The 20,695-nt window shown below is 48.5% G+C and overlaps 2 protein-coding genes across 6 annotated transcripts; one reads left to right on the top strand and one right to left on the bottom strand.

Moving 5' to 3' along the window:
- Positions 1–970: 970 nt before the first annotated feature.
- Positions 971–16,775, top strand: DHX16 (DEAH-box helicase 16). Of its 3 annotated transcripts, none has more exons than XM_060614990.2 (20): positions 971–1,687; positions 3,111–3,358; positions 3,445–3,607; positions 3,916–3,972; positions 7,332–7,586; positions 7,773–7,976; positions 8,057–8,248; positions 8,896–9,006; positions 9,178–9,293; positions 10,948–11,158; positions 11,355–11,453; positions 11,558–11,710; positions 13,119–13,259; positions 13,881–14,043; positions 14,142–14,260; positions 14,374–14,441; positions 15,148–15,310; positions 15,415–15,576; positions 15,867–16,040; positions 16,555–16,775. In XM_060614990.2, the coding sequence occupies exons 1-20, from the start codon at positions 1,469–1,471 to the stop codon at positions 16,681–16,683; spliced, it is 3,147 nt and encodes a 1,048-aa protein (XP_060470973.1). In that variant the 5' UTR covers positions 971–1,468; the 3' UTR covers positions 16,684–16,775. The 3 variants fall into 3 exon arrangements, with proteins under 3 accessions (XP_060470973.1, XP_060470974.1, XP_060470975.1); XM_060614991.3 differs by having other exon boundaries at positions 972–1,675; XM_060614992.2 differs by lacking the exons at positions 971–1,687; positions 3,111–3,358; positions 3,445–3,607; positions 3,916–3,972; positions 7,332–7,586 and having other exon boundaries at positions 7,777–7,976; positions 8,057–8,195.
- Positions 16,776–16,824: 49 nt separating this feature from the next.
- On the bottom strand, positions 16,825–20,614 carry CB2H6orf136 (chromosome B2 C6orf136 homolog). 3 transcript variants are annotated; one of them, XM_060615008.3, is made up of 7 exons: positions 20,137–20,322; positions 19,796–20,089; positions 18,600–18,998; positions 18,241–18,329; positions 17,858–18,058; positions 17,203–17,272; positions 16,825–17,123 (listed from the first exon to the last, which is right to left on the bottom strand). In XM_060615008.3, exons 2-7 carry the CDS (start codon positions 19,874–19,876, stop codon positions 17,010–17,012), a joined length of 954 nt encoding a protein of 317 aa, XP_060470991.1. In that variant the 5' UTR covers positions 19,877–20,089; positions 20,137–20,322; the 3' UTR covers positions 16,825–17,009. The 3 variants fall into 3 exon arrangements, with proteins under 3 accessions (XP_060470991.1, XP_060470992.1, XP_060470990.1); XM_060615009.2 differs by lacking the exons at positions 19,796–20,089; positions 20,137–20,322 and adding an exon at positions 20,370–20,614; XM_060615007.3 differs by having other exon boundaries at positions 19,796–20,286.
- Between the last annotated feature and the right edge of the window lie 81 nt (positions 20,615–20,695).

The following is a 20,695-nucleotide window of genomic DNA, read 5'->3' as shown; positions in this document are numbered from 1 at the left end:
AATGGGTTTTATACCTAAAGGTTTAAGAGCCATTGATAATTCATGGGTTTGTTGCCCAAGTACACTGAATGTTGGCATTTCAAAGAATTTCTATCTTCTATAAATGTGGAAGATCTATACATGTAGTTTGCTTATCAAGTCTTTTTTTTTTTTTTTCTTTCTAGTTTGCTAAGGTAGTAAAGACTTGTTTGAGTAGTTATAGTCCTACTATTACGGGAGTTTTCTCAGCCTAGTCAGAGGAGACTCCCTTTTACTAAATACAAAATAAGACAAAGTGATCTTAAACACATACCAAAAGTCTTCAATTTACTAGCAAAGGAACAAGCAAGGTGTTAGAACAATGAGCCAATTTAGAGAGGGTGTGAGTATAGAGGGAAACAATGCTTACATTAGTAGCTAATTAAGTAAAGATCCTAATCTGTTGTAACCCAGGAAAGCAGGGCAGGAAGCTCTGATATGCCTGTGGTGCCCAAAGTCCATCTCAGAAACAGAAAACAATGCATCTAAGAAGTCAATGCTAAGGAGCTACCTGTGGCTGTTGGATTATTTCATTTCCCAACAGTAGTGTCTGATCAGTCCAGTTAGTCATAAAAGTATGAAACAGGGTCAAACCGACGTCAGATAAGCAGAGAGCAAGGTAACAAGTTCTGCTTATTTTTTGATTAAATGCCACCAGAGAATTCAAGCGGTTAGCGAAAATGTAGAACAGTTTACACATTTCTTAGTTTGGAGACTTTTAAAAATAACTTTAAGACAGCACAAAGAAAAAAGGGAACCTTTGTTTTTTTCCCAAATCCTGTTTCTTCCTGCTTGGAGGTCCTTGCTTATTCCTAACCTGTATTCCTTCCTGCTGCAGGTACAGTGCTAACAAAGGTAACTCCTAAACAGCATGGGCTAATCTTTCATCAGCATGTACCTGACCTTCCATTTGAAAGAGAATCTCCCCCCACAACACACAAACCTTGCATTATTTTTTGACATATTTTTGACCATAGGACTTACATGTTTTATTATGTATCTCGTCTTCGACCCTCCCTTCGGTAAGGGATTTTTTCTGATTAGTTCTTTGCCATATCCCCAGCAACTAAAATTGTGCTTAGCACACAGCATTTGTTGAATGAATAAATGAGAGAGGCATCCACAGACCGACCATCAGGGGACGACTGAGGAACTTAGTAGAGGCGGAAATAGAACATTTTATCCCGAGCCTCAGGGGCGGTACCGCGAGGTTTGAACTCGCTCGGCCACCATAGTGCTTAGACCGGAAATGATCGGACGCTTCCGGCCTCGGTGGTCCGGGAGGAAGGTTTGGGGCTGTCGAAAACCAAACCTCAAGGTCCTAAGGCAGGTCCTTTGCGGAGCTGAGACTCCAGCCTAGGACTCCAGGTCTCCGGGCCTCCGACGGGACGGCCGCCAGCGTGGCTGCTCGAGAGAATTCAGGGCCAGGAACGGGGCAGCGTGGGTCACCATGGCGACGCCAGCTGGGCTGGAGCGCTGGGTGCAGGACGAGCTGCACTCGGTGTTGGGGTTGAGCGAACGGCATGTAGCCCAATTTCTGATCGGTACCGCGCAGCGCTGTGCCTCGGCCGAGGAGTTCGTGCAGCGCCTCCGAGACACCGATACTCTGGACCTCAGCGGGCCGGCCCGGGACTTCGCCCTGAGACTCTGGAACAAGGTGTGGGAAAGGGTGAGGCAGGGCCCACCGGGAGAGGAGGTGGAGCAGGGGAGGGGCCCCAGTTTATTTGTCCTGGTGAGACTGGGCTAACTGTTGTTCGGGGAATTAAATAAGCTCAGTTTACAAGCACCTAGCCTTGTCCGTTGTCGCCTGGGTCCTGTGCTAGGTGCTGGACGTCCAGCTGTGGGGAGAAGTTCAAGGAGGGTTAAGTGCTACAGAGCAGTGTTTCTTGAACTTTAATATGCAGAGACTCATTCAAGACCCTTGTTAAAGTGCAGATTCCGATTTATTAGTTATGGGATGGGATCTTAATTTTTGCATTTCTAACTAGTTTCCGGGTAAATCCGATAGTCCACAGACTACACTTTGAATAGCGAGGCCAGAGAAGAGAGGTGCTGGGGCATTTGGGTGGCTCAGTGGGTAAAGCGTCCGACTTCAGCTCGGGTCAGGATCTCCCGCTCTTGAGTTGGAGCCCTGCCACCAGCTCTGTGCTGACAACTCAGAGCCTGAATCCTGCTTCGGATTCTGTCTCCCTCTGTCTCTGCCCCTCCCCCGCTCACTCTCTGTCTCTCTCTTTCTCTCTCAGAAATAAACATTAAAAATTTTTAAAAAGAGAGAGAGAGAAGTTCTGTGGAAGGGCAGAAAAAGGTAGCAGTACTGATCAAGGCATGCGGGCCCAAAAATTCCTTGAAATTTGTCAGAGAAGGGGAAAGTAGTAAAGGTGTAAAGGTGAGCTTCTAGAGGACAGAACTGTGTATTTCTTGTCTTTGTATTTCTCTCACCTGACAGCACCTTACAAAACAGGTATATGGAAGAGTGAAAGTGTTTGGCATGTTGCTAGAATGGCATATAGCCTGCTTTAGCTGTCTGGTGAGAGATATGGTGCCTGGTGAGAGATAAGTTTAGAATGTAAGTAAGATGAGGGTAGATGATTTATGTTAATCTGTTTAGCATCTCTGGAATCTGATACAGTGCCAGACATATGACAAGCCTTTGCAAATCAATCCTCGTAGCATGTCGGCCGCCAGCATGGCTGCTTCAGAGAATTCAGGGCCAGGAACGGGGCGCGTGGGTCATCATGACGACACCGGCTGGGCTGGAGCACTGGGTTCAGTGGTATCAGAATGACTTAATCATGAGGAACAACAGAGGCTGAGCAACTGAGAATTGATTTTGAGAATGCAAAATAAACTCCATGAAGGCAGGGATTTTTGTCTTTCGTTTATTCCTGTGTTCGTACCTAGCAAGTACCTGGTGCATTGGACAGGTTTCAATAAATGTTAATTACTGGATGAACATGGTGTGAAGCCATTGGGAAGAGGGACAATGAAGGCTGGTTTAAGATCAGGTCATTCCTTAAATTTGGAATGGGGCAAACTTGGTGGGCAGAGATCAGGAGTTGCTCACATCCCATTATCTTCCCTCCTACTGAAAGGTACCACGGAAGGCAGTGGTAGAAAAGCCAGCTCGAGTGGCAGAGCGAGAGGCCCGAGCCCTGCTAGAGAAGAACCTATCCTATAAGTTGCTGGAAGACAGTGAGGAGAGCAGTGAGGAGACCGTAGGTAGAGCTGGGAGCAATGTCCAGAAGAAGCGTAAAAAACGGAAACACCTCAGGAAGAAACGTCAGGATGAAGAGGAAGAAGAGGAGCAAGAGGTTTCTGAGAAGGAGAAGAGAAAGACAGGGTAAGACAGAAGCAGGATGGGGCAGGGGATGATGGGATGATAAACCTTCTAGGAGGCCTTATGTGATCCTTCGGGCTGGGCTGCAGAGGAAGTAAACAGCTGACTGAGAAGCCAGAGTCGGAGGATGAGTGGGAGAGGACTGAGCGAGAGCGCCTTCAGGACCTGGAGGAACGTGATGCCTTTGCTGAGAGGGTTCGGCAGCGGGACAAGGATCGGACTCGAAATGTCTTGGAGCGGTCAGACAAGAAGGTACATAGGAGCAGCATGTTTTGTAAATCCCCAGGAATATTCCTGGTTGGGTGTGATTGCAGAGATAGTAATCTTTGGGAAGACCAGCGATGGCCTCTGGTGGTATTCATCTGTATGGTAAAAGGACCCCTCTGGGTGCTTTGGCTAAGGCGACCCTCTGCTGAACCTGTAGCCCTAGAGATTCCCACTGAGAAGGGACATTTCTTCATGCTATGGTATATCAAAACCTTGTGATTCTAAAGGGGGAGTGACTGTGGCTTTGGGAGATTTTGTCCTCACAGTGCTTTACTCTTGGCTTCTTTTCCTAGGCTTATGAAGAGGCTCAGAAGCGCCTCAAGATGGCTGAGGAAGACCGGAAAGCCATGGTGAGTCCCAGTGCCCAAGAAGCCAACATCAGAAGGCAAAAGGAAAGACTTTCTAATGAAGTGGTTTGGGGTAGGGGAAAAAGGACACGAAATACAGCGGGGATGCTGATGGGGTGTCAGGTCCCTGTTGACAGGAGCCTACCAAGGACAAACTTAAGTTGTAGAGGGAAGGAAGCTGCACACAAACCCTCCTGACTCCTTAGAATTAAATCACGCTGTGTTCGTAAAGGAAGTGTGAGCTTTCCCTTTTCCTGAGACTTAATGAGATGTAATCAAAAGGCATCTGGAACATCAAGGGGGGTGGCTGGAGGGCAGGGGCAGGGCAGCTATCCCACTGCCCAGGGATCTGCCTAGGGATATGCTGACCATTCAGTTTGGACACACCCAGTTCCAAATACCTTCGTACCATCTAGTCTCTCTATCCCGGACATGGCCTTGTGATCTTCCTCTAGTTTCCTGAGTTGGTCTTCTTACTGAATGGGGACACAACCCTTGTAATTCATGAACTGAACTTGTTATGGTATAAGTTTAGTTAGGGTAGGTGGTTTTCCAAAGGTTTGGTCTTCCCAAGTAAGGTTATACTTTGGTTTCTCAAAAGAATTTTGAGACTCTTGATGTCCTAAGAATGACCTATTAGAACTCAGGTCTCTCCTGACCAAGCCGTCTCGTGACCCACCCCACAAAACAATTGTGGTCAGAGAGTACTAAGATATTTGTCTGTATAGGTGTAATGTTTTTATTTGCCAGAATTTAATTTTCCTTTTCTTTTTGAATCATGAAAACTTCCAAACAAATAAGAATGTTGAAAGCATTAGTATAATGAACATTCATATAAACTGGATTCAGAAATGGTTAATTTTTTTCTTAAGTTTTTTTTTTTTTTAATGTTTATTTTAGAGAGCGAGCACATGTATGAGCGGGAGAGAGGCAGAAAGAGGGAACAGAGGATCTGAAGGGGACTCTGTTCTCAGAGCAGAGAACCCCATGCAGGGTTCGAACTCACAAACTGTGAGATCATGACCTGAACTGAAGTAGGATGCTTAACCAACTGAGCCACCCAGGCACCCCTAGAAATGGTTAATATTATGTGTAGTATTTGCGATGTCTGTGTGAGTGTAGGCTTTTTTTTCTTTTTGAACCATTTAAAAGAGTTTAGACATGGCATTTTATCCTATTAACATGTACCTTCTAAAAATAAAGATATTGTCCTCTAAAGCCACAGTGCCATTGTCACACCCCAGAAGATGAACAGTACTTCTCATGTGTCAACTAGGAACCTGTCCATAGTAAAACTTCCCCAGTTACCCCAAAATGTGTTTAGTAACTGCTTTTCCAAGCAGGAACCCAGTTAAATTTCCTACATTACATTTGGTGTTTCAGACTGTTATATATTTTTTTGTTTCATTCTCTCTCTCTCTCTCTCTCTCTCTCTCTCTCTCTCTCTATCTTGTACTATGTCCTACATTCTGGATTTATCTGACGCTTATCTTGTGGTATTGAGTTCTTCTATGCCCCATGCTTCCTTTAAAGTGGAAATTATATCTAAATCTTGCCTCAACTCAGATTAAAAAGTTGTGACAGGAACACCTCTTGGGTGGCGATGTGCACTTCACATTATACCACATCAGGGGGGACATCCTATCCGATGGCTACCTGTTAGTGCAGATATCCTTTTTGCCAACAGCCTTTCATCTAATGGTTTTAGTAGCCATTAGATGCAGATCCTTTCCTGAATCTGCTGTTTCACTGGGGATTGCAGAAGGTGATTTTTGGAGTTTGACATCCCTTCTACATTTTTTGGCTATCCTTGTTATGTAAAGAAGAGCTTTTCCTTAACAAGTAGGAATGAGCTATCATTCCTTTTTAAAAGGCAGGGAAAATGTTTAATTACTAATTTTCAGAGTAAGGAGTTTGGTGTAACAGCCACCTCACTGGGGGCAAAAGCTTTTTCCCATTCTTAGTGTGTATGTGTGTCACATTGGACTCACGAATTTCTATTTTGCAGTATTTTATAGTTTCATATCATTATTCTTTTTTTTTTTTTATTTTGAGAGACAGTGCATGTGCATGAGTGGGGAAAGGGCAGAAAGAGAGGGAGAGAGAGAGAGAGAGAGAGAGAGAGAGAGAGAATCCCAAGCAGGCTTCACTTTGTCAATGCAGAGCCCAATGTAGGATTCCATTCCACAAACTGTGAGATTATGACCTGAGCTGAAATCAAGAGTTAGATGCTTAACTGACTGAGCCACCCAGGTGCCCTATCATGATTCTTTTTGATGTTTATATTGCCCTGGGTTGTTTTTGTTTGTTTGTTTGTATGTTTGTTTGTTTGTTTGTTTTAGTAATAGCTACACCCAGTGTGGGGTTTGAACTCAGGATCCTGAGATCAAGAGTTCCATGCTCTTCTGACTAAGCCAGCCAGGTGCCCCTCAAATTGCCCTGGTTTTTTGTCCATATTTTAAAAGGATATCTTCTGCTTTACCCATCAGGTTGGAAGGGTATTTGATTGTGTACTCACATTAGATCATGAGCATAAACTTTTAAGTCTTCACAGAACGAACAAGAAAAGCCAAGCAATTAAACCGAATTGGAGCCCCCAACGAAAGGGCTTAATGAGGTTTTGCCACCACAGTAGAGGAGGTTGTTGTGATCTGGAGAAGACAATGTTGCCACAGTGGGAGGGCTCAGGATGAGAGCTGAGAAAGGTCTTATGGATGTGGCCAGTCTTTTATTGGTATCCATAATATGTCCTAAAAAGCTCATATCAAAGGAACCTGTAGAAGCCAAATGACACATTGTAGGAGGCGGGGAGAGGTTAGTTTCAGAGAGCTAGGCCTTTCTAATTACATCTTGCCTTACAGAACACTTTCTGATGTTATACTTCCATTTTTTTGTATATAGTGTATTTTTCCCCTTTTCCCAAACCATAGTCATTTGATTTAAGACCAGGGAGCATCTAACAGACTGAAGATTACCTACTGTTTTTGGCACAGCCAGTGGTTTTCGTTTGAGACCTGTGCTTCTAAATGCTGGTATTAGCCCTTTTGTTTTCCTCCTTTCCACTAAGTTGAATAAAATAATAATATAATCTAAAATATTCAAATAATTGCCCTGATGTATTTGTATTGACAAAGATGGTGAGACTGTCCAGAAGTCCTTCCAGTTGGATCGTGCTGCTAGAAGATAGTGTGTGGGGTCAGTGTGTGGCTTTCAGAGAGGCCCAGCTTGGAGTATACCATTAGGTTGGACATTGCAGAGGGACATTGCCAGCCTGTTGGGGAATTTGTCACTTTTACAGATAGATAAGGAAAGGGGTTGCTATTCTAATAAGATAAGGATTTGGTTGCCCTGTCCTGACCCAGGTCCCTGAGCTGCGGAAGAAATCCCGCCGAGAGTACTTGGCTAAGAGGGAACGAGAGAAACTTGAGGATCTGGAGGCTGAGCTGGCTGATGAGGAGTTCCTTTTTGGGGATGTGGAGCTGAGCCGACATGAGCGGCGGGAGCTCAAATACAAGCGGCGAGTGCGGGACTTGGCCCGAGAGTACCGGGCTGCTGGGGAGCAGGAGAAGCTGGAGGCCACCAATCGTTACCATATGCCTGAGGAAACCCGAGGACAGGTGAGATTAAGCAGAATCAGCTTCAACCCTGCTCCCCAAGCTGAGGGGAGGGAGGTCTTGAAGGCATTGACCAGGGCTGTGGCTGGCCCCTTCTTTGTCTTGCCTTTCCTGGTGGGCAGGGGTAGTGACTGGGGAGGAGGGGCCTGGAAAGAAGGCATCACCTATCTTCACATGTCCTCTCCATAGCCAGCACGAGCTATGGATCTAGGGGAGGAGGAATCAGGTGCCCCTGGGGAGGAGCAGCGGCGCTGGGAGGAGGCCCGGCTGGGGGCAGCGTCCCTGAAATTTGGGGCCCGAGATGCTGCCTCCCAGAAGCCCAAGTATCAGCTGGTGCTGGAGGAAGAGGAGACCATCGAGTTTGTCCGGGCCACTCAGCTCCAGGGTGACGAGGTGAGCGGGAGAACTCTGGGACATCCTAAGGAGGTTGGGAAGCTGGCTCTGAAGCTCATGCCATTCTTTCTCCTTCTCAGGAGCCATCAGGCCCACCACCTCCAACCCAGGCTCAGCAGAAAGAGTCCATCCAGGCTGTCCGCCGCAGCCTCCCAGTGTTCCCATTCCGCGAGGAGCTCCTGGCTGCTATTGCTAATCATCAGGTCCTCATCATCGAGGGTGAGACAGGCTCCGGGAAGACCACCCAGATCCCGCAGTATCTCTTTGAGGAGGTACAGTCATCCACACCCTCCAGGTTGCTGGGCACTGGCCCTTGACAAGCACAGTCCTGTCAGACCTTCTTTTACATGGTGTTTTGAGTAGCTGCTTACCTTTTCGTCTTCAGTCACTTAGTCTTTTCCTCTAAATTGTGAGTTTCTTAAGAATAAGGACAAACCCTTTATGTTTCTATTCTCACTTGCTGCCACAATGTTTGTGTCTGGTTCCATACATTCATGTTGGAAGAACATGTAAAGCGGATAGATGGTGGGCTGTGGACCTTCCCATGCCAGCCAGCTCAGCTGTTGCTCCTCTGCAGGGGCCAAAGAACGAAGAGTCAAAGGACTCATTTTCCTTTTTCACCTTCTTTTGTTTTCCATTGCATCTGGGTCTGCCCTAGTTGTCTGTCCTGTTCCCCCTCAAATCTAGCAGGGCCTGAACATGATTACCCAGACGCTGGGACTCTCAGGGCTGGGTGACGACGCCCTCAAGGGCCCTAGGTGTGCTGTCCTATCCGTTTGCCCTTGTGGTCTGGTTTTCAGGTTCTGTCTGTTCCCTCCATTCCCCCTGCCCTGTCATGAATTTACATCTCTTTCTCTGAATTGTCCTGGGTTCCAGGAGCATATTTAACAAAGAGAAAACCTCTTCTCTTGTCATTCAGGGTTACACAAAGAAGGGAATGAAGATTGCCTGCACCCAGCCCCGGAGAGTGGCAGCCATGAGTGTGGCTGCCCGAGTGGCCCGGGAGATGGGTGTGAAGCTTGGGAATGAGGTGAGATATGTGGGGACCGAAGGGCGAGGGGAGCCTCTAGGGTCTGGGACGTAGCCCACACTGCACAGGGCTTCACACCACAGGTCCAGGCCCTGGCACCTCGTCCCCTAGCCCTGCACTCCCTTCAGGGAGCACCAGCCCAATTTTGATTGCTAATGGCCCCCTTAACAGGTTGGCTATAGCATCCGCTTTGAGGACTGCACGTCGGAGCGAACTGTCCTCCGCTACATGACAGATGGGATGCTCCTCCGGGAGTTCCTCTCTGAACCTGACCTTGCAAGTTACAGGTACACAAGGGGTCCCCACCTCCCACAAGAGAGCCACAATCTTCTCCTCTACCCCATCTGCTGCCTTCCTCCCCCTTCAGTATCTTCCTGTATCTCCTTTAATTTCTGGCCTTTCTTCTCTTTAGTCTTACCCAGCTAGTTTGGCCTTTGTCTTCTGACTAGCCCACCACTTCTTAGATCTTTATGGTGTGGATGGTACTAGGACTGAACTGCAGGCGCCATAGAGATGGGGTAGAAGAGACTGCAGAGAAGTCCTCTCCCTTCCCTGCCCACCCACCGCCCCCTGCCCTGTTGCTTCCAGAGTGTAGAAAATACCAGGATGGTAAAGTAGTGCTGTAGAGACTTGAAAAGCCATGTGAAGACCCTTTGAAGAAACTTAGAATGTTCAGCTTAGAGAGAAGAAACTCAGGGGACACATCCTGGTTCCCTCTAAACATGGGAAGGGGTGTTACTTGGAAAAAAAGGTCAGACTTGTTTCACGTGACTACAGACAGTACATGGAGCAACCATGGGAGAGGTTATAGTGAGACAGATTTCAGCACAATACCAAGAAGCCAGAGTGGTGATTGGAGGGGCTGTCAGTATGCCTGGACCCTCACTCTTGGGCCTTTGGCCAAAGTCTTGGAGTGCCTTGGCCTGTGAATAGTGAGTTCTCAGTGTTGGTGTTGGCCAAGCAGGGCTTTGCATGAACATGTGTTTAGGAGGAGAAGGGATCTGTGCATGGGCTAGTGGTGGGGTCAGGCCAGCTGAGCACTATGTGCCTTTTTAACTTTTAGGAGGCTATAGATTTCTGGTCCTAGGATATCATATATGGAGCAATAGAACAAATATAATTTGAGCCTTCACATCCCTTGCAAAAATCTCAGAACCCATAGAAGGCTAGCCAGTGTAAGAGTGTTTGGGGCATGGAGTTTTCCCATCAAATCAGCCTGCTTTGTGAAACAGCTGGGGACTACACCAGCATAGTCAGGGTTAGGCACAAAGGGTTGAGCCAGGGGGTGAGCTCCTGCAGGCTTGACTGTCACTTGGAAATCCAAAGACTTGAGCAAGGATAAAGAAGCATGGCACACATGTAACTAAGGAGGAAACCAAGAAGCCTGCAAGGTCCTTTAAGTTTGGGGTAGAAAGACTTAACCGCTCCCTCTCTCCACAAAGAGGCAGCAGGACCAACAGGGACACATCACAGCAGTCCATTGGGAGCCTGGGAACTTCTGGGCTGTTCAGATCGTGGTGGCTCAGATCTGTCTGTTCATCCCCAGCCAGCCTGGGGAGCCCAGCCTTATTTGAAGAGGCCCTGCTCTCACTTTTTTTCCGCTTTAAAACAGATATTCTTACTTCTGTTGACTCTGACAGACCTTTGACTCTGATCCAGAGAGGATTGTCTGACTTGTCCTGGCCTTGGCTTCCAGCCTCCAGATCTTGGTTATTGTTGTCTGCCAGGCTGGAATAGGCTGCAGACCCTGGGGTCTTGACCTTCTTTAACTTTTTGTTGGTCTTCCTTAACTGGGGTGATTGGCTTCTCCTTGGAACTCCCTCCTCCCACATTCACCTTTGGGCTCTTTACTTCCATTTGTGCCCTTATCCAGGGCACCCTAGTGTCCTCTCCTGCAATGCCCAGCTTTCCTTGCTCACTGCTCCCCTGTTCTTTCCCCAGCGTGGTGATGGTAGATGAGGCTCATGAACGGACCCTACACACAGACATTCTCTTTGGGTTGATCAAGGATGTTGCTCGCTTCCGGCCTGAGCTGAAGGTCTTGGTGGCTTCAGCCACACTGGACACTGCCCGTTTTTCCACCTTCTTTGATGACGCCCCTGTCTTCCGAATCCCTGGACGCAGGTTTCCAGTTGACATCTTCTATACCAAGGTGCTCCCCTCAGGGAGGATGGACTTAAGTGTGAGGCACCAAAGCTTGAGCCTTTGGAGAAGGTTGTTCTAAAGATGGAAGGGGAAATGGAGAGTCCAAAGGGGAACTGGGATAAAGTGGTTACTGAGCTGGGAGAAGAGGAAGAGGTTTCCTGAGCAGATGGCCTTCCTGTGACCCTTCTCCTCCTCATCCCCAGGCTCCAGAGGCTGACTACCTGGAAGCTTGTGTGGTGTCTGTGCTGCAGATCCATGTGACCCAGCCTCCCGGGGATATCCTGGTGTTCCTGACAGGACAGGTGTGACATGTAGGGGAGGGATGATGATGTGTGTATCCCAGGGGAAGACAGAGCTGGCATGTCAGCTGTATGTCACTGGACTGTTCTCCCCATCCCAAATCTAGGAGGAGATTGAGGCCGCCTGTGAGATGCTCCAGGATCGCTGCCGCCGCCTGGGCTCCAAAATCCGGGAGCTCTTGGTGTTACCCATTTATGCCAACCTGCCTTCTGACATGCAAGCTCGAATCTTCCAGCCCACACCCCCTGGGGCACGAAAGGTTAGTTGGAGAAACCCACACAACTAGTAATGGAAAAGAGAGTATGTGCCTGCCCTGTGCAGGATATGTCCTGGGCACTGTTGCAGCTAAAGGGTTCAGTAATAGTCCCTCACTTCCAGAGCTGGAGAGAGAGAATAATTCAGCATGAACTGAGACATAGCCAAATACATGATCTGTTAAGTAGCACTGTAGGGGTGCAGAGGAGGAGGGAGGTCCTTGGTGTGCCAGCAGGTTAGATTTGATCTGGACCTTTAAGAAAAATGGTGGGGAATATCAGAGCAAGGCCTAAGGTGAGTTTGAGATCAGAGCGTTATCTAGAAGGCTGAGTGGAAAGTTCACAAGGTGAAAACTTTGGACTGATATTAGGGAGGGCCTTTCATAGCAGTTGAAAGCATTTGGACTTCAGACGATTGGGTGGCATTCAAAAGGTTTTGAGCAAAGATGTAACTTTCATTCAACAAATATTTAACAAGCTCTCCCACATGCCAGTTACTGTTCTAGGGAACGAAGATACAGTGATAAACTAAGTCCCTAGCCTCCCAGAGTTTATAGTCTAACAGAGGTTAGGAGACAGTGGACATGTAAATACACAATGCTGATTTATGACAAATGCTAATGCTGTGGAGAAATACAGTGCAGCTTGGGAAGATGGAGACTGACTCTAGGGGGTGGGAGTGAGGAATGGCAGGGAAGTATTTTCCTTGGGGTGTAGGGAAGGCCTCTCCCTCTCCAGTAAGGTGAAAGGGAAGCTGAGGCCTGAACCTGGTGAGGGAGGGAGCCAGGCTGATAATCTGGGAGATGAGTGTGTCCAGCAGAGGTAAGAGCTTATGCAAAGGACCCGAGTGAGGAGTATGCTCGGACCAGCCTGGGAGCCTGGCTGGGAGCCCTTACTCAGAGGTAAGGTCAGAATGGTAGCCAGGGCTGGATGACTGAGGGCCTTAAGGGACTTGTATATAATTCTCAAGTAGGCAGGAAGCCATTGAAGGATGGGGTTAGAGACGTGACAAGTTAACATTTTTAAAGAACCATCTGGATGCCAGGTAAACAGGGCTTGGAGTAAAGCCAGGAAGACACATGAGGAGGCTATTGCAGGAAGTAGTGGGGGAGGGTGAATGTGAAAGTGGTGTTGGACAAGATGGAGGCAGGGACCTGGACCCACCCTCTCCCATTTCTGAAAAAAGTTCTAACTCCTCTTCTCCCTATTCCCTTTCCACATCATGTCCCTGTTTATCCCTACTTCTCCCTTGCCTCTGCCTGGCCTTGGACCTCTCTCCTGCCTTTGGATATGAATGCCCTCAGCTCTTGCCCCTTGTCTGCACCTGCTTGTCTACTTGAATCTTCCAGGATTACTTTTTCTAGGTAACTTGGTGGGTGGGGTCCCTGGGTGATTCTACATCCTTTCACTCAGGTGGTTGTGGCAACAAACATCGCTGAGACGTCACTCACCATAGAGGGCATCATTTATGTGCTGGATCCAGGGTTCTGTAAGCAGAAGAGCTACAACCCTCGCACAGGCATGGAATCCCTCACTGTCACACCCTGCAGCAAGGTCAGCCTGATTGGGCTCTAGCAGGGTCTCCATGGGGAAGGTTCAACTCAGAAACCTGTGGGAGCTTCTCAGAGGACAGGAAATAAGCAACCTACATCCTCTCAGATTTCTTTTTTTTTTTTTTTTTTTAACATTTATTCACTTCTGAGAGAGAGAGAGACAGAGCATGAGTGGGGGAGGGGCAGAGGGAGAGGGAGACACAGAATCAGAAGCAGGCTCCAGGCTCCAAGCTGTCAGCACAGGGCCCGACGCGGGGCTAGAACTCATGGACTGCGGGATCATGACCTGAGCCGAAGTTGGATGCTCAACCGACTGAGCCACCTAGGTGCCCCCTTTTTTTTAAATGTTCATTTATTTTTGAGAGAGACTGAGTGCGAGTGGCAAGGAGGGGCAGAGAGAAAGGGAGATACGGAATCCAAAGCAGGCTCCATGCTGTTAGCACAGAGCCCAACGTGGGGCTCAGACTCACTAACCATGAGATTGTGACCTGATCGGAAGTCAGATGCTTAACCGACCAAGTCACCCAGGTGCTCCCATCCTTTCAGATCTCTTGCATAAATATTGCCCTTTGTCTTTTCCCTCATCAGATTGTCAGCTGTCCTGCTTCTCCTTTCTTTCCAGGCCTCAGCCAATCAACGAGCTGGTCGGGCGGGTCGGGTGGCTGCAGGGAAGTGCTTCCGCCTGTATACCGCCTGGGCCTATCAGCATGAGCTGGAGGAAACCACTGTGCCAGAGATCCAGAGGACCAGCCTGGGCAATGTTGTGTTGCTGCTCAAGAGCTTAGGTTATTGGGGTCCCCCAGTTTTCCTGAGAGGAGGGAGGTGGGGTTAGAGTCACTGGTCCTTGCAGAGAAACTGTCTATTCCCTCATATCTTTCTTTAGGGATCCATGACCTAATGCACTTTGATTTCCTGGACCCTCCACCATATGAGACCCTGCTGCTAGCCTTGGAGCAGTTGTATGCTCTGGGAGCCCTCAACCACCTTGGGGAGCTCACCACGGTGAGGTGGGAGGGCAGCATGGGCTGGGCAGGATGAAGGGATTGGGGGTAACCTCTTGAATGGTGGAGAGACACCTGAAGGAGGACTGGCCTCACCTCTCTTTCCTTCCTTAGTCTGGTCGAAAGATGGCAGAGCTACCAGTGGATCCCATGCTATCTAAAATGATCTTGGCCTCTGAAAAGTAAGCAACCCTCACCCTGCCCAAACCCCCAGCACACAAACCAGCTGTGCCTCTTTCTGTCTCTTGGGGCCATCTTTGTTATCTTGCTTTTTTTCTCTACTGTATTATTCTTTAACAAGTAAGTTAGAAAGCTCTTACTGCCCCTTTTGAGGCTCACAAGGGGCAGTAAGACACTGTCTTGCCCTTCCTTGATCGTGATATGAAATGGATAAGATTGACAGAAAATTTGGGGGCTTGAATGGATGTGGAAGTCCCTTCACACCTGTGCAGAGTGCTATTTGTGGACTGGTTTGGGGACTTACTCATTCCTAAGGTTTCAGACTGTAACATTCAGATGTAGTTGTGGAGGGATCACCTTTAAATGCCATTCCCCTGCCATGGTTGAGGTCAGAGGTGATTACATGAAGTGCTGTCTTTCCCTGATGCACACAATACACACCTTCCTCCTATAGAACCCTCAGAAGTCCCAAGTGCTTTCCTGTCCCCACCTCCAAGGATAGCCCTCCTCTGTTATGTTTCATGTCCTCGACACGCATATTGCCATTGCTGCAACCAAAATCTGTCTGCTCTGGTTTGTAGCCATTATCCTAACCAACAGTTTCCATGTGAGGACATAGCTACACACAGTGATCACTTTTCCCCTCACCGTGTGTCTGTTCCTGTGTGTCTTCCTTTGAATCCTCATGTTTTCCCCTTCCTGCCCCAGGTATAGCTGTTCAGAAGAGATCCTGACAGTGGCTGCCATGCTCTCTGTCAACAATTCCATCTTCTACCGACCCAAGGACAAGGTCGTCCATGCCGACAATGCCCGTGTCAACTTTTTCCTCCCTGGTGGGGACCACCTGGTTCTGCTAAACGTTTATACACAGGTCACTGGGCATGGATGATGGGAATGAGGGAGACATGGGGGGAGACTCTGGTTCTGCTACTTATCCCCCCCACTTCTCCCCCCTTTTTTTAACCGTCTTCACAGTGGGCTGAGAGTGGTTACTCTTCCCAGTGGTGCTATGAAAACTTTGTACAATTCAGATCAATGCGCCGAGCCAGGGATGTGCGGGAACAGCTGGAGGGGCTCTTGGAACGAGTGGAAGTTGGTCTCAGCTCCTGCCAAGGGGACTATATTCGTGTACGCAAGGTCAGCGTTTTTTTAGTCTGCTGTTCCCCACACCCCCTCAATCTATGGAGCAAGCTTCTCCAGCGGCCTGCAGTCATCCCTCCAGCCTGAGGATATGTCCTCTTCCCCTGTGGAAAGTGTGCTCTTCTGTGCTTTCTCCCCCACGCCAATGAAGGTTCCTTCTCAGTGGGTTCTTCATGCATCCTTTACCTTTCTAGTTCTCCAGAAGCCTGAACTAAAAAGGTAGTGAGTGCTTAGGGTGCTTGGATATCTGGCTTTCTGGTTGACTTTCTTTCCTGTCTGCCCTTAAGGCCATCACAGCTGGTTACTTTTACCACACGGCGCGACTGACTCGTAGTGGCTATCGCACAGTCAAACAACAGCAGACAGTGTTCATTCACCCCAACTCCTCTCTCTTTGAGGAACAGCCACGCTGGCTGCTCTACCATGAACTTGTCTTGACCACCAAGGAATTCATGAGACAGGTGAGGGGACCTTCCCCTGCCCAGGAAGGTGGAGATATGTGGGGTGGTGGGATCCTAGCAAGCTCAAAATCCAGATTCAAGTTGCTGAGACCAGCAGAGAAAGGAAAACACATTGATTTAAGGTAGGATAAAATAGAAAGACATTGTTTCTAACAGCTGTGTCAGCATCTACTAAGATCTGCATACTCATTCAATGAATTAGTGAATGAGAATGCCTGTTGTCTCAGTATTTTCAGATGCTGGGGTGAGAATGGTGAACAAAGCAGATGTGGTCTCTGTCATGAGTGTAGTTTATATAGCTTTATGATCAGATTTTTTAGGGATAGTTTGCTTGGGATCCTGAATGACATGTAGAGGTGTGTCTGCCTTTGGGGTATATAGTATTAGAACCTGGCACCTTTCCCCTAGCCCTGTAGTCAAAGGTGGAAAAAAAGAAACTTTTTGGTCAAACACGTACATTATGAATCTAGTTTGGAAAAAGGGGAACCCTGCTAATTTTTTTCATCTCTTCTAGGTATTAGAGATTGAAAGCAGTTGGCTTCTGGAGGTAGCTCCCCACTATTATAAGGCCAAGGAGCTAGAAGATCCCCATTCTAAGAAAATGCCAAAAAAAATAGGCAAGACACGAGAAGAGCTAGGGTAAAGAGAAGGGAACACAAACACAACCCAACGCCAGCTCCTTTTCTTTCTGTAGTATTATTTAATATCTATTAATAAAAGTATTTTTGGAATAAAGCTTTGTAGGAACTTTTGAGATGCAGAGAAAGTGACGTGGAAATTCTCATATATTTACTTAGACTTTATTATTTACAAATTAAATTACACAGCAGCTTTACATGGCATGAGATGGCAAAAAAGGAGAGAAAAGAGAGGAGGAAGCTGGCTCCCAGAGATTCTAGGCCACCTCCACCTCCACCACTTGTGCGTATGTAGCAAAGTCTTCAGTGCTGCCTCCACCCAGTTCCTGGATCAGGTCTTAGAACACAGGTGTAAGTTGGGTTCTGGCTCTGACAGTCCTAGAGCCACCAGGGCTCCCACTAGCAGTTTCTTCACAGGTGTTGGGGGTGAGTGTGAAGGCATCAGCTGCAGGAACAAAGGTTAATGCCAGCTGGTGGGATGTTCTATCCCTTCACCCCGTCCCCATCCAGTCTAAAGGACTCACTTTGTCTAGGCGATGGCGACAAATGAGGCCATTGGAATTCAGGAAGAAGGTGGAATAGGCATCATAAGTCCTGGTGAAGGGATAAAGAAAGGCTTACTGAGGGAGGTGACTGATCGCAAAGTTTAATTCAAGCATTTGTTTAAACCAGTAGTTGCTAAATTTTGCTACACACTAGATCACTTGGAGAACTCTGAAAAGTCCTGATTGCCGAGGCTGTACCCTGTCCCACTTAAATCAGAATGTCTGGCACCAATATTTTTTAAAGATCCTTAGATGATTCCACCATGCAGCAAACTTTGAGGACCACTGGTTTGGGCTGAGCCTAACAATTTCTTGAGATTCTACTCTCTGCCAGAAACTTACCAAATACTCTACCTAGGGTTGCGAGGCTCAACTTATTACACAGGAATTTTCATTTGTTCAATAAATATTTGAATGCCTACTATGTACCACACAATGTACATGAAGAAACCCGAGTTTAGAGGTTTCCTTACGCTCAGTCCCTATTTCTGTATATTAAAGTAGACTAAAACGAAATCCCTGCCCTCAAGAAAAAGCTTGCAGTCAAGTCAGAGTAGATCAAGGATTGTCTGGAAGACTAGACCATCAGAGTCCTAAAGTAGGATTAGGAAACTGACTGGATCTTTTCTCTTACTGGTAAAGCTCTTCCTTGTCACGCTTGTAGAAACGCAGGAAAAGCATGTGGATGGGCAGCCCCACAAGCCGCCAGCGGGCTTGCAGGGTCCAATTCTCTGGGTGGCGGGTCAGCTGTAGAACCTCCAACCGAAGTTGTGCAAAATAGTTCCAGGCCAGAAAGCGGCAGAGGGTCAGTGACAGAATGTACCATGTTAGGCCCCTGTGAAGAAGGGATGGGAAAGCTATCTTATGATGGCATAATGAGAAAAACCTCACTGGCCTCTGGGGAATGGGAAACAGTTGTGAGAAGTAGCAGGACCTTCTCTGGTAAGTGAAAAAGGTCAAGTATAAAGCATTGGGTGGTTTTCTTTCCCAAGGCCCTACCCGTGCCTGGATTCTCACTTGGTGCGTATGTTCAGGATCTCATTGATGAATTCCACATCCGATGAGTAGAGAGTATAGTCGTGGGAGTGAAGGAAGAGATTGGGAAGCTAGGTGGAAGAAGAAGGCATCAGTCCAATAGGAAAGAAATTATCCTATTTCTCAGTTTTCTCTTTTTGGTGCCTCTTTACTCCCCTCTGAAAGGAAATCTCATTCCATGTCTAACTTCCCTTAAATCAAAACTGAAGAACATCTCTTCCTTGGGAAATGACATAATACATATATTTGCCTGCCTCGTGATTTCAAGAAAATCCTCTATTTCCAAGTATTGCCTACATCCCTTCTCACTGTGGGTGAAGCCCACTTTCAGGCTGACTTACCTCGTGTCTCAGTCTCTCATACATGATAGCCAGGTGCTCCTCCATACTCGGATCTCCTGATGGCGTGGCAGGGGAAGGGCAAGAGGTCCCAGGGGCTTGGAAAGGTATCAAAGCCCCAGGATAGGGGCAGGGAGGTCCCTCAAATAGGCTCCTAAGCCCATCCAAGCAGCCACTATGCATCTCAGGTCCTGGTCCCTCCTCTCCCTTTCCTGGAGGGAGAACCACCCATGGTGAGCTGAGGGCCTGGATCTGAGGGAGAGGGAGGGGGGGAGCTCGGGGAAGCAACCAGATAGGAGGGGGTGGGAGTGGGGGAGACCAGAAAATAGAAGATGGAGAAGTGGTTGTTGTGGAGTGGGGCCAAAGTGGAGGAAATGGTAGAGCCCGTGGAGAAAGCTGGTCCTAAGGAGGAAGAATAAAAGGAAAAAAGGTAAGAATCTAGCTGCCTGATACCCCCGCATCTAAACTCTGTTCATTAATATGCTTCCAATCCTGCTCCTCCTGACAGGAGAGAGAAAATTATTAGAGGAAAATGGGATGAATTCACCTCTACTGAAAACAGGAGGAAAGAGTTTCCTGTGACACAGGTACCAGTACTTCCCCCAAAACAGTACACTTGTTTAAGATCCTAACACTGTTTTGGGGGCAATTCCACCTCTCTTACAGGAAGAATCATAATATATTTTTTGAAAAAAGAACGAGTAACAGATTTTCGCTTACTGTGGATGAAATAACGTAGCCTGTAAGGGAACTCCACCAAGCAGTGTGTAACAGAAAAAAAACATCCAACTGGAAGTAGGAGACATTTCTCTGAGCTCCGATTACATTGTGACACCTTAGGCATTCTCATTACCTATGCCTATCTCTTACAAATGTCTTCTTATAAACGAGGACGATGAAGCCACACTGAGTTATTATGAGGACTATATGACCTAATAAATGTAAATAAAACTCCGCGACCTGTAAAGTAGTATGTAGATGTAACCTACTATCATTTCGGGCCCCCCTATGACAGAAACAAGCCCAGGAGACCGTTAAAGGTCTCCAGACCTTTAACGAAGGTTAATGAAACCAGAGGGCTTCATTCCTCTGGTTTACCTACGCTTAAAGTGCGATGAGTTGGAGGCCACTCATAGGCCTAGACCAAGTCTCTCCGCTCTCAAGGAACCCCCCCCCCCGGGGGGGGGGTGTCTCACTACCGGGAAGGCTGGCGGGCCGTGCAGGTACCTCTGTCCCCAAAGGTGTCCCTGAGGCACCGTCTCCGCCGGGGGCGTGGCCATCTTGCCCACCCTGGAGCTGGGGCCCGAGCCCAGTCCAGCCGGGCCGGCCTTTCTGCCAGGACCGCTATCCGGGTGGAAGATGCGCGAGCTGCAAAGCGCGGCCCCTAGGTCTGTCCGGGACTTGGAAACTCCCGGGGCAGCTCCGCGGCCGGGCTGCGAACCTCTCCACCCACTGCCCTTCAAATCACCTCCAGGCACAGGTAACCGCAGAAGCTGGGACGAAATGCGGCCTCGCCCCGCCGTCCCAGCTTCAATCCAACCTGCACAACCCAGACCCGGGAGAACCAACATCCCGTGTACGCCACCGATGGCGGCGCAACCCTCCAATCCTCGCGACCCCTCGCCCCTCCATGCACCGCCCAGCCCAGGTGAAAAGGGGCGGTAGGACGCCACTGCGCCTGCGCGCACGGGGCGCGCGCTCCGCCCTACGCGCCGGCTCTGAGGAGGGTCTCACCCCGCCCCCTCCTCTCCCGGGTTTCCTCTTTGCTCTCACCTGGGGGCGAGCCTGGTAGGTACGGAGGCAGGGGCCGAGACGCCGGGCCGCCCCCCGGCTGGGCTGATACATGATCTTCCGGGAGCGGAGACAGCGCCTCCCGTGTCCGGCCTCTTCACAGGGGTGAGCGCGCCCTGGAGCCGGTTTCTTGAAGGGGAAAGGAGGTGGGGGCGGGGGGGGGCTGAGAGGAGGGAAACGGAGATGTTGCGCGCTTGCGCACTGCAGCGGATTCCAGGGAAGCGGTGAGGCACTTTGTCTGCACTAAGTGCGCCTGCGCTCGCCTGTTCTTGAGGCTGCCTCAGAGCGCTTGCGCAGTAAACTAGCGT

Source organism: Panthera onca, chromosome B2 (assembly GCF_046562875.1).
Source record: "Panthera onca isolate mPanOnc1 chromosome B2, mPanOnc1 haplotype 2, whole genome shotgun sequence".
In the NCBI taxonomy this organism is placed as follows: Eukaryota; Metazoa; Chordata; class Mammalia; order Carnivora; family Felidae; genus Panthera; species Panthera onca.
Note: the sequence above shows the minus strand (reverse complement) of the source record. Positions and strands in the feature narration are given on the sequence as shown.

Coding starts and splice junctions, on each gene's coding strand:
- DHX16 (XM_060614990.2), top strand. CDS start 1,469: ATGGCGACGCCAGCTGGGCTGGAGCGCTGGGTGCAGGACGAGCTGCAC. Junction 15,577..15,866: donor ACTATATTCGTGTACGCAAG/GTCAGCGTTTTT, acceptor TCTGCCCTTAAG/GCCATCACAGCTGGTTACTT. Junction 16,041..16,554: donor CCAAGGAATTCATGAGACAG/GTGAGGGGACCT, acceptor CATCTCTTCTAG/GTATTAGAGATTGAAAGCAG.
- CB2H6orf136 (XM_060615007.3), bottom strand. CDS start 20,167: ATGTTGGTTCTCCCGGGTCTGGGTTGTGCAGGTTGGATTGAAGCTGGG. Junction 18,999..19,795: donor ACGGCCCGCCAGCCTTCCCG/GTAGTGAGACAC, acceptor CTTCCTCCTTAG/GACCAGCTTTCTCCACGGGC. Junction 17,273..17,857: donor GACAAGGAAGAGCTTTACCA/GTAAGAGAAAAG, acceptor TCCCTTCACCAG/GACTTATGATGCCTATTCCA.